The sequence below is a fragment of the Ranitomeya variabilis genome, chromosome 1 (genome assembly GCF_051348905.1).
Source record: "Ranitomeya variabilis isolate aRanVar5 chromosome 1, aRanVar5.hap1, whole genome shotgun sequence".
Classification (NCBI taxonomy): Eukaryota; Metazoa; Chordata; class Amphibia; order Anura; family Dendrobatidae; genus Ranitomeya; species Ranitomeya variabilis.
Window position 1 is genome coordinate 455,129,174 of NC_135232.1, and position 13,080 is coordinate 455,142,253.

General features: G+C 43.9%; 1 protein-coding gene across 2 annotated transcripts in view; it reads right to left on the minus strand.

Moving 5' to 3' along the window:
• The window catches only part of CCDC171 (coiled-coil domain containing 171), a 104,575-nt gene that overhangs the window by 81,600 nt on the left and 9,895 nt on the right, over positions 1-13,080 (minus strand). For both annotated transcript variants that reach the window (XM_077250025.1, XM_077250017.1), the window contains exons 2-3: positions 12,646-12,805; positions 9,592-9,706 (exon numbers count right to left, since the gene is read on the minus strand). In XM_077250025.1, coding sequence (XP_077106140.1) covers positions 9,592-9,706; positions 12,646-12,701 — 171 coding nt within the window. In that variant the 5' untranslated portion in view covers positions 12,702-12,805. The remainder of the gene's footprint in view (positions 1-9,591; positions 9,707-12,645; positions 12,806-13,080) is intronic.

Sequence of the window (13,080 nt, forward strand, 5' to 3'; positions counted from 1 at the left end):
CTGGTCGTTGCAGTACTGTCGCCCCGCCACTAAGGGGAGTGATGGTACGTCTGATGGCACTTAAGGAGTTTACCTGACCAGGTATCACTGTCACACATTACACTTCACATTCTGGCCACCAGGGGGAGCAAAGGGTTCTATGTATTAGGCCACTCCTCACACTCTGGTAAAACTGGGGGCTGGATAGGAAGTTAGAGAGAAGCTGACTGGGTTTTGCCCAGGTAACATCTAGTGAGAGAAGAGCGTTGCTTGGGAAGATCCAGGGGGGTCCCTGTCAGGGGTGGGATCCTGGCAGTGGCCTAGTGAACAGGACAGATCGTTACGGAGCCGCGCCTGCACTTCATTGAGGCGGCATCCTAAGAAAGGACACGAAGCGAAGTATATTGTGGAGAAGTGAGAAACGAGATCAGAGCACAAAGGCGATAGAACCAGTAGGAGTCGTGCCCCGAGATCAGCAACATCCTACTGAGGCGCGTAGCCGGAACGCTGAGGAAGTATTGGGCTCCACGCATTACTTCAAACCAACGTCAGGGCAGTTAACTTTAGGTTGGCTGTCTCACCTAAATCACCTAATGAAGACAACGGAGGCAATTGTGGGAGAGGGGCGTCTCTAGGGTCCCTATAAAATAACTCTAGGCCTACCCCGTCATACGGGTGCGTCCTATCCATATCATCTGGGGGACGGAGAGAAAGAACAGAAACATACACGACAGTTGTGAGGACTATTCCGTGGTGCTCAGCAGGGAAGTACTACAACACCCAGGCGTTAGTAGGTAGGCACTGATTTCCACCTGCAAAGGGAACTCTGGATGTGCCTTCGGACCGGCCGGTCTCAGCCAGCCCTGTTAGCAGTGCTCTGGATTGTGGATGCCGAAGCCTTCAGTAAAGAGGTAAAGAGACTGCAACCCTGTGTCCTCGTTATTTACTGCGACCTACACCACCACCTACACCTTTTATTGGGCGCCCCTTAGCAGGACCACAGACGGGGTCAGGCCACCGTGACATCCTCAGAATCGATAGACCCGGTATACCGAGTACCCCGCCGTCCTGCGTCTGGGGGCCGCTCCACTAACACGAGTGTGAAAGCACAACCAACATTCAAAAGTGACCAAAACATCAGCCAGAAAGCATTGGTACTGAGATGTGGCCTGTGGTCCCCACCTGCAGAACCACTCCTTATTGAGTGTGTCTTGATAATTGGCAATAATTTCCATCTGTTGTCTATTCCATTTGCACAACAGCATGGGAAATTGATTGTCAAACAGTGATGCTTCCTAAGTGAACAGTTCGATTTCACAGAAGTTTGATTTACTTGGAGTTAGATTCTGTTGTTTAAGTGTTCCCTTTATTTTTTTGAACAGTGTATGTATATACACATTGGGGCTGCTGGACACACACTAGCACATACCTTATGGGTGAGATTAACATGGCCTTATTACCTCTTTTTCTTCCCACCTTAGGATTTATTATAGGTTACACAACAAGTTACTGATGTGGCCAAACTAGGAACATACACTGCTGCATTTTATAAGGCACTATGCCCTTTTTTGAAATAGCTTATTACATATGTGTTCAGCATGGTATGTTTATAGTGTTCTGTTAAACTGAACCCGTGTTGCAATTTCAATGTGTTCTGTCCCCCGTATACGAGCTCTGTCTGTACCTTGTCTATGAAGTCTGGATATATATTTAGTCTACATTAATAAATTGAATTGTTATATTTTAATAAGAAATAGTCTTGGGTTTATATACTCCGAGCTTTGTTGTAGGAGATATATATATATACACACAGTTATATGAAAAAGTTTGCGCACCCCTATTAATCTTAAGCTTAATGTTTTGTAAAAATTGTTTTTTTTTGCAACAGCTATTTCAGTTTCATATATCTAATAACTGTTGGACACAGTAATGTTTCTGCCTTCAAATGAGGTTTATTGTACTAACAGAAAATGTGCAATCTGCATTCAAACAAAATTTGACAGGTGCATAAGTATGGGCACCTCACCAGAAAAGTGACATTAATATTTAGTAGATCCTCCTTTTGCAGAAATAACAGCCTCTAGTCGCTTCCTGTAGCTTTTAATGAGTTCCTGGATCCTCGATGAAGGTATTTTTGACCATTCCTCTTTACTAAACAATTCCAGTTCAGTTAAGTTTGATGGTCGCCGAGCATGGACAGCCCTCTTCAAATGATCCCACAGATGTTCAATGATATTCAGGTCTGGGGACTGGGATGGCCATTCCAGAACAGTGTAATTGTTCCTCTGCATGAATGCCTGAGTAGATTTGGAGCGGTGTTTTGGATCATTGTCTTGCTGAAAGATCCATCCCCTGCGTAACTTCAACTTTGTCACTGACTCATGAACATTATTGTCAAGAATCTGCTGATACTGAGAGGAATCCCTGCGTCCCTCAACTTTAACAAGATTCCCAGTGCCGGCATTGGCCACACAGCCCCAAAGCATGATGGAACCTCCACCAAATTTTACTGTGGGTAGCAAGTGTTTTTCTTGGAATGCTGTGTTTTTTGGCCGCCATGCATAACGCCTTTTTGTATGACCAAACAACTCAATCTTGGTTTCATCAGTCCACAGGACCTTCTTCCAAAAAGAAATTGGCTTCTCCAAATGTGCTTTTGCATACCTCAGCCGACTCGGTTTGTGGCGTGCTTGCAGAAACGGCTTCTTTCGCATCACTCTCCCATACAGCTTCTCCTTGTGCAAAGTGCATTGTATAGTTGACCGATGCACAGTGACACCATCTGCAGCAAGTTGATGCTGCAGCTCTCTGGAGGTGGTCTGAGGATTGTCCTTGACTGATCTCACCATTCTTCTTCTCTGCCTTTCTGATGTTTTTCTTGGCCTGCCACTTCTGGCCTTAACAAGAACTGTACCTGTGTTGTTCCATTTCCTTACTATGTTCCTCACAGTGGAAATTGACAGGTTAAATCTCTTAGACAGCTTTTTGTATCCTTCCCCTGAACAACTATGTTGAATAATCTTTGTTTTCAGATCATTTGACAGTTCTTTTGAGGAGCCCATGATGCCACCCTTCAGAGGAGAGTCAAACAGGAGAACAACTTGCAAGTGGCCACTTTAAGTAGCTTTTCTCATGATTACATACGCCTGGCTATGAAGGTCAAAGTTCAATGAGGTTACAAAACCAAAAAAAGTGCTTTAGTAAGTCAGTAAAAAGTAGGTAGGAGTATTTAAAACAAGAAAATGATAAGGGTGCCCATACTTATGCACCTGTCAAATTTTGTTTGAATGCAGATTGCACATTTTCTGTTAGTACAATAAACCTCATTTCAAGGCAGAAACATTACTGTGTCCAACAGTTATTAGATATATGAAACTGAAATAGCTGTTGCAAAAAAATTTTTTTTTATAAAACATTAAACTTAAGATTAATAGGGGTGCCCAAACTTTTTCATATAAGTGTATATATAGATATATCTCTATCAGAAACCATGAAGGCTCAGTTAAGAAAACTGCTTCACAGTCATAAATGGATCCCTACTAAATATGTGTTCACAATATGTGAACGCATATTTATAATGAAGTGAATGTGGCCGACACTCCGCCCACCCATGGCCAAAACCCCGCCTTCTTTAAGTCAGCCAATTAAATTGACGAATGGGTGGAGTTGGGGTCAGGTGGGCTGAGTTACGTCAGCCAAACACCGGAAGTTCATGCCCAGTGAGAGCCATTCAGAGAATTCAGATGCTGTACAACCTGACGGGTTGTTCATCTGCTCACTCCCTTGTCTCCTGCACACCACACCATTCACTTTATTGAGATGTTGATATCATCTTATATGGATTAAAGGAATTCAGCAAGAAAGACCGGGTGAATGTTCCATTTCTTTGTCTACGTAATAAAAGTAGGTTCTGTCAAGCGTGTAATCGTATGGAAAAAAAAAAGGAGGACGACAATATTGAGGAATACAATGAATGGAATTTAACACACTAAGAAATGTGCTCCATAAATCGGGAAGGCAGTGCGGGTAAAATGGAGATGCCCGTTTGTTAGGCAATCCCTGCATATGTTGTGGCTGTTGACCAGCATCGAAACATGCAGGCATGGGGACTTGAACATATTATTAGAGCACGTCGAGGTCACTCAGTTAGCACCCGAGCATGAACGGACTCGGATAACACCTTATCCGAGCACGTGCCCTCTTCAATAATTCCTATATATTATTTTTTCTTTTTTCACATGAATCATTCATGTTTATTATGCTGGCAGCATATTTTCTGCATTTAACATCTTATTGTAATTGGGTGGGCTCTACTTAATTTAATATGGCATTTCAGATGTTATAAGTTCTATGTACAAGTAGAGAAACTTCTTGAATGTGTCATGACTGTTGTCGGGTGTCCCAGGACCAGGGGCTCCTTCCCTCTCCCTAACACTAGGGATGCCCTAGTTCGCCCTGTTCCCTGGATTACTTTTGATGGTGAAGACGCCGGGGCCACATACCTTGCCTTAGCTCCTGAATCTGCCCTTAGTCCGAACCCCTCCCCCACCCAGGGAAGAGGGGAGTAGTAGTATACCCTAATACACCAAACAGACTAACAAGGTAATACGAACCAGGATAAAGGAAAATACCAATCATACAAATATACTCACACGAACAACAAACGCAACAACAGGGAGTGAGGATGGGGTTAAACAAAAATAGGAGAATAAAGGGGATTATCACACTCTCAAAACCTAGCAACAGTCTCAGATAAACCCACCAAACGCCTTCTCCAATAACAAGCATCAACCAATAACCACAAGCCATGCAGCATAAGCCAGCTCTGACAATGAGTGTTAGCCAGGGCCTAGTTTATATATGAGATGGGAGTGGCTAACAGTGAACAGCTGAGAGCCTTAATGCAGGGAAGCTTCCAGGAGCTCTTTAACCCCTTCCCGACCTGTGACACAGCGTATGCGTCATGAAAGTCGGTGCCAATCCGACCTGTGACGCATATGCTGTGTCACAGAATGATCGCGTCCCTGCAGATCGGGTGAAGGGGTTAACTCCCATTTTACCCGATCTGCAGAGACAGGGGGAGTGGTACTTCAGCCCAGGGGGGGTGGCTTCACCCCCCCGTGGCTACGATCGCTCTGATTGGCTGTTGAAAGTGAAACTGCCAATCAGAGCGATTTGTAATATTTCACCTATGAAAATGGTGAAATATTACAATCCAGCCATGGCCGATGCTGCAATAGCATCTGCCATGGCTGGAGACCCCGATCTGTCCCCACCCCACCGAGCGCCCCCACAGTCGTCCTTTTTGCCCCGATCTCCGTTCCGCTCCCCTCCTCCCTCCTGTCGGCTTCCCCGGTCCTCCTGTCCGCTCCCCAGGTCCTCCGATCCCCCCCCCCCCGTGTTCCGGTCCCACCCCCCCATACTTACCTAGCTCCGATGTCCCTCCCGGTGTCCGGCCGTCTGCTTCATGGGCGCGGCCATCTTGGAAAATGGCGGGCGCATGCGCAGTGCGCCCGCCGAATCTGCCAGCCGGCAGATTCGTTCCTGCACATTTTGGTCGCTGTGATAAGTTCTATCACAGCGATCAAAATAAAAAAAATAGTAAATAAATCACCCCCTTTATCACCCCCATAGGTAGGGACAATAATAAAATACAGAAAATATAATTATTTTTGTTTTTCCATTAGGGTTAGGGTTAGGGGTAGGGTTAGGGGTAGGGTTGCACTTAGGGTTGCACTTAGGGCTAGGGTTGCACTTAGGGTTGCACTTAGGGCTAGGGTTGCACTTAGGGTTGCACTTAGGGCTAGGGTTGCACTTAGGGCTAGGGTTGCACTTAGGGTTGCACTTAGGGCTAGGGTTGCACTTAGGGCTAGGGTTGCACTTAGGGCTAGGGTTGCACTTAGGGTTGCACTTAGGGTTGCACTTAGGGTTGCACTTAGGGTTGCACTTAGGGCTAGGGTTGCACTTAGGGCTAGGGTTGCACTTAGGGCTAGGGTTGCACTTAGGGCTAGGGTTGCACTTAGGGCTAGGGTTGCACTTAGGGCTAGGGTTGCACTTAGGGTTGCACTTAGGGCTAGGGTTGCACTTAGGGTTGCACTTAGGGCTAGGGTTGCACTTAGGGTTGCACTTAGGGTTGCACTTAGGGCTAGGGTTGCACTTAGGGCTAGGGTTGCACTTAGGGCTAGGGTTGCACTTAGGGTTGCACTTAGGGCTAGGGTTGCACTTAGGGTTGCACTTAGGGCTAGGGTTGCACTTAGGGCTAGGGTTGCACTTAGGGTTAGAATTAGGGTTAGAATTAGGCTATGTGCACACGGTGCGGATTTGGCTGCGGATCCGCAGCGGATTGGTCGCTGCGGATTCGTATCAGTTTTCCATCACGTTTACAGTACCACGTAAACCTATGGAAAACCAAATCCGCTGTGCCCATGGTGCGGAAAATACAGCGCGGAAACGCTGCGTTGTATTTTCCGCAGCATGTCAATTCTTTGTGCAATTCCGCAGCGTTTTACACCTGCTCCATAATAGGAATCCGCAAGTGAAATCCACACAAAAAACACTGGAAATCCGCGGTAAATCCGCAGGTAAAGCGCAGTGCGTTTTACCTGCAGATTTTTCAAAAACTGCGGAAAAATCCACACAAATCCGCAACGTGAGCACATAGCCTTAGGGTTGGAATTAGGGGTAAGACTAGGGTTAGGGGTGTGTTGGGGTTAGGGTTGTGGTTAGGGTTGGGATTAGAGTTAGGGATGTGTTGGGGTTAGTGTTGGAGTTAGAATTGAGGGGTTTCCACTTTTTAGGCACATCAGGGGGTCTCCAAACGCGACACGGCGCCACCATTGATTCCAGCCAATCTTGCGTTGAAAAAGTAAAATGGTGCTCTCTCCCTTCCGAGCCCCGACGTGTGCCCAAACAGTGCTTTACCCCCACATATGGGATACCAGCGTACTCAGGAGAAACTGATCAACAACTTTTGGGGTCCAATTTCTCCTGTAACCCTTGGGGAAAAAAAAATTGCGGGCTAAAAAATTATTTTTGAGGAAAGAAAAATGATTTTTTATTTTCACGGCTCTGCGTTATAAACTTCTGTGAAGCACTTGGGGGTTCAAAGTGCTCACCACACATCTAGATAAGTTCCCTTGGGGGTTTAGTTTCCAAAATGGGGTCACTTGTGGGGAGTTTCTACTGTTTAGGCACATCAGGGGCTCTGCAAACGCAACGTGATGCCCGCAGAGCATTCCATCAAAGTCTGCATTTCAAAACGTCACTACTTCACTTCCAAGCCCCGGCATGTGCCCAAACAGTGCTTTACCCCCACATATGTGGTACCAGCGTACTCAGAAGAAACTGATCAACAACTTTTGGGGTCCAATTTCTCCTGTAACCCTTGGGAAAATAAAAAATTGCGGGCTAAAAAATTATTTTTGAGGAAAGAAAAATTATTTTTTATTTTCATGGCTCTGCGTTATAAACTTCTGTGAAGCACTTGGGGGTTCAAAGTGCTCACCACACATCTAGATTAGTTCCTTGGGAGGTCTAGTTTCCAAAATGGGGTCACTTATGGGGAAGCTCCAATGTTTAGGCACACAGGGGCCCTCCAAACGCGACATGGTGTCCGCTAATGATTGGAGCTAATTTTCCATTCAAAAAGCCAAATGGCGTGCCTTCCCTTCCAAGCCCTGCCGTGCACCCAAACAGTGGTTTACCCCCACATATGGGGCATCATTGTACTCAGGACAAACTGGACAACAACATTTGGGGTCCAATTTCTCCTGTTACCCTTGGGAAAATAAAAAATTCTGGGCTAAAAATCATTTTTGAGGAAAGAAAAATTATTTTTTATTTTCACGGCCCTGCGTTATAAACTTCTGTGAAGCACTTGTTGGTTTAAAGTGCTCACTATGCATCTATATAAGTTCCTTGGGGGGTCTAGTTTCCAAAATGGGGTCACTTGTGGGGGAGCTGCAATGTTTAGGCACACAGGGGCTCTCCAAACGCGACATGGTGTCCGCTAACGATTGGAGCTACTTTTCCATTCAAAAAGTCAAATGGCGCGCCTTCCCTTCCGAGCCTTGCCATGCGCCCAAACAGTGGTTTACCCCCACATATGAGGTATCGGCGTACTCAGGAGAAATTGCCCAACAAATTTTAGGATCCATTTTATCCTGTTGCCCATGTGAAAATTAAAAAATTGAGGCTAAAATAATTTTTTTGTGAAAAAAAAAGTACTTTTTCATTTTTACGGATCAATTTGTGAAGCACCTGGGGGTTTAAAGTGCTCACTATGCATCTAGATAAGTTCCTTGGGGTGTCTAGTTTCCAAAATGGGGTCACTTGTGGGGGAGCTCCAATGTTTAGGCACACGGGGGCTCTCCAAACGCGACATGGTGTCCGCTAAAGATTGGAGCCAATTTTTCATTCAAAAAGTCAAATGGCGCTCCTTCCCTTCCGAGTTCTGCCGTGCGCCCAAACAGTGGTTTACCCCCACATATGAGGTATCAGCGTACTCAGAACAAATTGGACAACAACTTTCGTGGTCCAGTTTCTCCTTTTACCCTTGGGAAAATAAAAAAATTGTTGCTAAAAGATCATTTTTGTGACTAAAAAGTTAATTGTTAATTTTTTCCTTCCATGTTGCTTCTGCTGCTGTGAAACACCTGAAGGGTTAATAAACTTCTTGAATGTGGTTTTGAGCACCTTGAGGGGTGCAGTTTTTAGAATGGTGTCACTTTTGGGTATTTTCAGCCATATAGAACCCTCAAATTGACTTCAAATGTGAGGTGGTCCCTAAAAAAAATGGTTTTGTAAATTTTGTTGTAAAAATGAGAAATCACTGGTCAAATTTTAACCCTTATAACTTCCTAGCAAAAAAAAAATGTTGTTTCCAAAATTGTGCTGATGTAAAGTAGACATGTGGGAAAAGTTATTTATTTACTATTTTGTGTCACATAACTCTCTGGTTTAACAGAATAAAAATTCAAAATGTGAAAATTGCAAAATTTTCAAAATTTTCGCCAAATTTCCATTTTTTTCACAAATAAACGCAGAAATTATCGACCTAAATTTACCACTAACACGAAGCCCAATATGTCACGAAAAAACAATCTCAGAATCGCTACGATCCGTTGAAGCGTTCCCGAGTTATTACCTCATAAAGGGACACTGGTCAGAATTGCAAAAAACGGCAAGGTCATTAAGGCCAAAATAGGCTGGGTCATGAAGGGGTTAATATGAAGGTGAAGTGCTTCTAAACAGTGAAGGAGTAGGAGAAATCAGAGGCTCTGGTCTCCTGGCTCCTCTTTGTTGCGGTAAACCTGTGACAGAATGATAATTTAATACTTTACCTCTGTTTAAGATATTTTCATACACACATTTCTGGTTAGCAAGGGATAAATACAACCCCATTAATGGGGTTGTTTGGTTTGGTCTTATAGTCATGGGCTTTTTTAATTGTTTTAATCATGTTTGTGGTTTGTTGTATATTAAATAAAATCAATTTATTAGGTGATCCCTGTATTTGTATACTTCTTTTCTTTGATTGTGTGTATTTTGTACTCATTAGGTGGATCCCATTAATATTTGGTGGTGCCCGATACTCTTATATTGATAGCTCACCTCTTCATTATGCTTTGCAACCAACTCTACATTTTCACTTTTAGCCTTGTTAAGTTTATAACGGAGCTCCGCCACTTCATTTTGATCTTCAAATTCATGCTTTAACCGCAAAGACCTAAAAAATAGACAAAGTTTCTTAGAAAGAGAAAGTCCCTTATGGAAATTACATTCTTGTATGAGCCCTTAATCCATATGTGTGTACATAAAGAGAGTCATGACAAGCAACTGGAACACGGTGGGGAGAATCCGGCTGGTGACTGCACAGGACTAATCAGGTTCCTCCCTATGGTTATCGGCTGGCTTTTCAAGTTATGTTTTCTCAAAAACGCCGCAGTTTTTCAAAGTAAAACATACCTCGCTGCAATCGTGGAGCAAGGATCCAATTCATGTTGCCCCTGATGTGGGCATCATAAATCTAATGCCAGGTTCCCTTTAGGATGAACATTTTAAAGGGAGAGAGCACATGAGTCCAAATATATCCAGTGTCCACCCACCCAGCCTGAGTGACCTCTGCAGATTGTACTGAGCAGTGTGAGGGACGCTGTCAATCAGGCAAGGTGAGATGGATTTTCATAGCGAGTACACCAGCCTCAAAGTTCAAGATCTATTTAACCCCTTTCCGAGCCCACATCTTTTCCGGCACAGGTCAGCTGTTTTGAACAGCTGTCATGTGCCACTAATAGCCGTGGATGGAATCGCGATCCACCTGCGGCTGTTAACCCGTTAAATGCTGCTGTCAAAGTCTGACAGCAGCATTTAACTTGTGCTTCCGGCAACTGCACCCGAAATCTTGCACAACGGTGACCCCGCCACGTGATCGCGGGTCACCGATGGGTTGGCATGACATCCAGAGGTCTCTAGCAGACCTCTATGGTTGTCACTGCCAGACTGATATGAGCACCACCCTATGGTCAGTGCACATAGCAAGTGAGCAATTCTGTTACATACAGGCGATCTGATCATCACCTGTATGTAGCAGAGCCGATCGAGTTATGGCATCTTCTAGTCTTCAATGGAGACTATTGAAGCATGCCAAAAGTTTAAAAAAAAAAAAAAGGTTTTTAAAAAAATATTAAAAATATATATAAAATCACCCCCCTTTTATCCCATTCAAAATAAAATAAGAAAAAAAAAAATCAAACATACACATATTTGGCATCGCCGCGTTCAGAATCGTCCGATCAATATTAAAAAAAAAAAGTCAACTCGATCAGTAAATGGCGTAGTGAGAAAGTCAAAACACCAGAATTAAGTTTTTTTGTTTGCCGCAACATTGCTTTAAAATGCAATAACAGGTGATCAAAAGATCGTATCTGCACAGAAATGGTATCATTAAAAACACCAGCTCGGCGTGCAAAAAATAAGCTCTCAATTAAACCGAGATAATGAAAAATGGAGACGCTACGGGTATCGGAAAATAGCACAATTTTTCTTTTTAACAAACTTTGAATTTTTTTTTACCACTTAAATAAACAAGAACCTAGACATGTTTGGTGTCTATGAACTCGCAATAAACATAAGGGTGAATGACCTCGGGGAGATCAAAACATCCAACACCGCGGAGACACCATCACGTGTTTCTCAACGCAGTGATCCAGAACACTGCCCCCATCTCTTATGGGAAATATGCAAATGCATGTAGAAAAGCCGCGGAGACACCATCACGTGTTTCTCAACGCAAGCAATGAATAGCCAGGTCTTTCACCGGGAAGGAACAACCACGGGAAGGGCAGCATCCAATAAAGGAAAACCACCTATGCCAAAACATGGTATCCATCCACAGACAGCTGTTTCGTGGTGTTTGCCCCTCATCAGTGTGGAGTAGGAAACTGGCTATTTTACTAGGCACTGCTCCTAATAGGCAGTTTCCTACTCCACACTGATGAGGGGCAAATACCCCAAAACAGCTGTCTGTGGATGGATACCATGTTTTGGCATAGGTGGTTTTCCTTTATTGGATGCTGCCCTTCCCATGGTTGTTCCTTCCCGGTGAAAGACCTGGCTATTCATTGCTTGCGTTGAGAAACATGTGATGGTGTCTCCGCGGCTTTTCTACATGCACTTGCATATTTCCCTTAAGGGATGGGGGCAGTGTTCTGGATCACCGCGTGGAGAAACACTTGATGGTGTCTCCGCGGTGTTGGATGTTTTGATCTCTTGATCTCCCCGAGGTCATTCATCCTTATGTTTATAGTCTTTTCACTAGGCACTGCTCCTAATAGCCAGTTTCCTACTCCACACTGATGAGGGGCAAATACCCCGAAACAGCTGTCTGTGGATGGATACCATGTTTTGGCATAGGTGGTTGCCCTTTATTGGATGCTGCCCTTCCCGTGGTTGTTCCTTCCCGGTGAAAGACCTGGCTATTCATTGCTTGCGTTGAGAAACACGTGATTGTGTCTCCGCGGCTTTTCTATATGAACTCGCAATGACCTGGAGAATCATAATGGCAGGTCAGTTTTAGCATTTAGTGAACATGGTGAAAAAAAAAAAACACCCAAAAAGCAAGTGTGGGATTGCACTATTTTTGCAATTTCACTGCACTTAGAATTTTTTACCCAATTTTCTAGTACACAACATGGTAAAACCAATGGTGTCGTTCAAAAGTACAACTCGTCCCGCAAAAAGAAGCCCTCACATGGCCATATTGACGGAAAAGTAAAAAAAGTTACGGCTCTGGGGAGCGAAAAACGAAAATGCAAAACCGAAAATAGCTCTGGTCGTTAAGGGGTTAAATATGTATGCAGGGTGTATTGTGAAATCTGGCCACAGAGCCACTTGAATGCAAGTGACCACCATAGAAAGTAACTTTTTGAGTGTTCAGGACCTCCACTCTATGCGCGCCTATTTTATAATATTTTACTAGTACTCCTTTTACCTCAAGGGATATTTGAAATGTATCTGAAAACACAAATCAAATCAAATGTGTGGACGACATACTGTTAAGATTACGGAAACAACAGGTTAATAGTGGACTCCATTTACAGGAACAGCACATTGTGCTTTAATAAGATAGGGATCTACAATTAATATGGCTATTAATCACAATCTTACCATGTAACTTCATTAGCAGCGGCGTGGTTTGGAGAAATTAACGTCATCTTGTCCATGATCGTAGCTGTTATATTCGGCACAGGACAACGTCTGTTATTTTAAATTGGTCTTCGTCTCCCAGACGCGGAGCCCCATGATGACATCTTATATGGATTTATGACTGCGGGTGAAAGAAAAAAAAACAGATTGATAGAAAAATAACGGTAAACCCTTTTTGAAGAAGAACATGGTGTCTGATTTGCTCTGAATGTTGCCCCATGTCAGGGCAATGTCAAAAGCCGAATTTAATAATTATCCGTAGAAAAAAGGATGACCACCGAAGCCGCACAAGTTGATGCTATTGCTCCCATTGGCCCTCACACATGTAGGAATCTAAAAAAGGCAAATTAAAGCCGAGCAGAAGGATATGTGGGTTTGTTGGAAAAGACCCAGTAT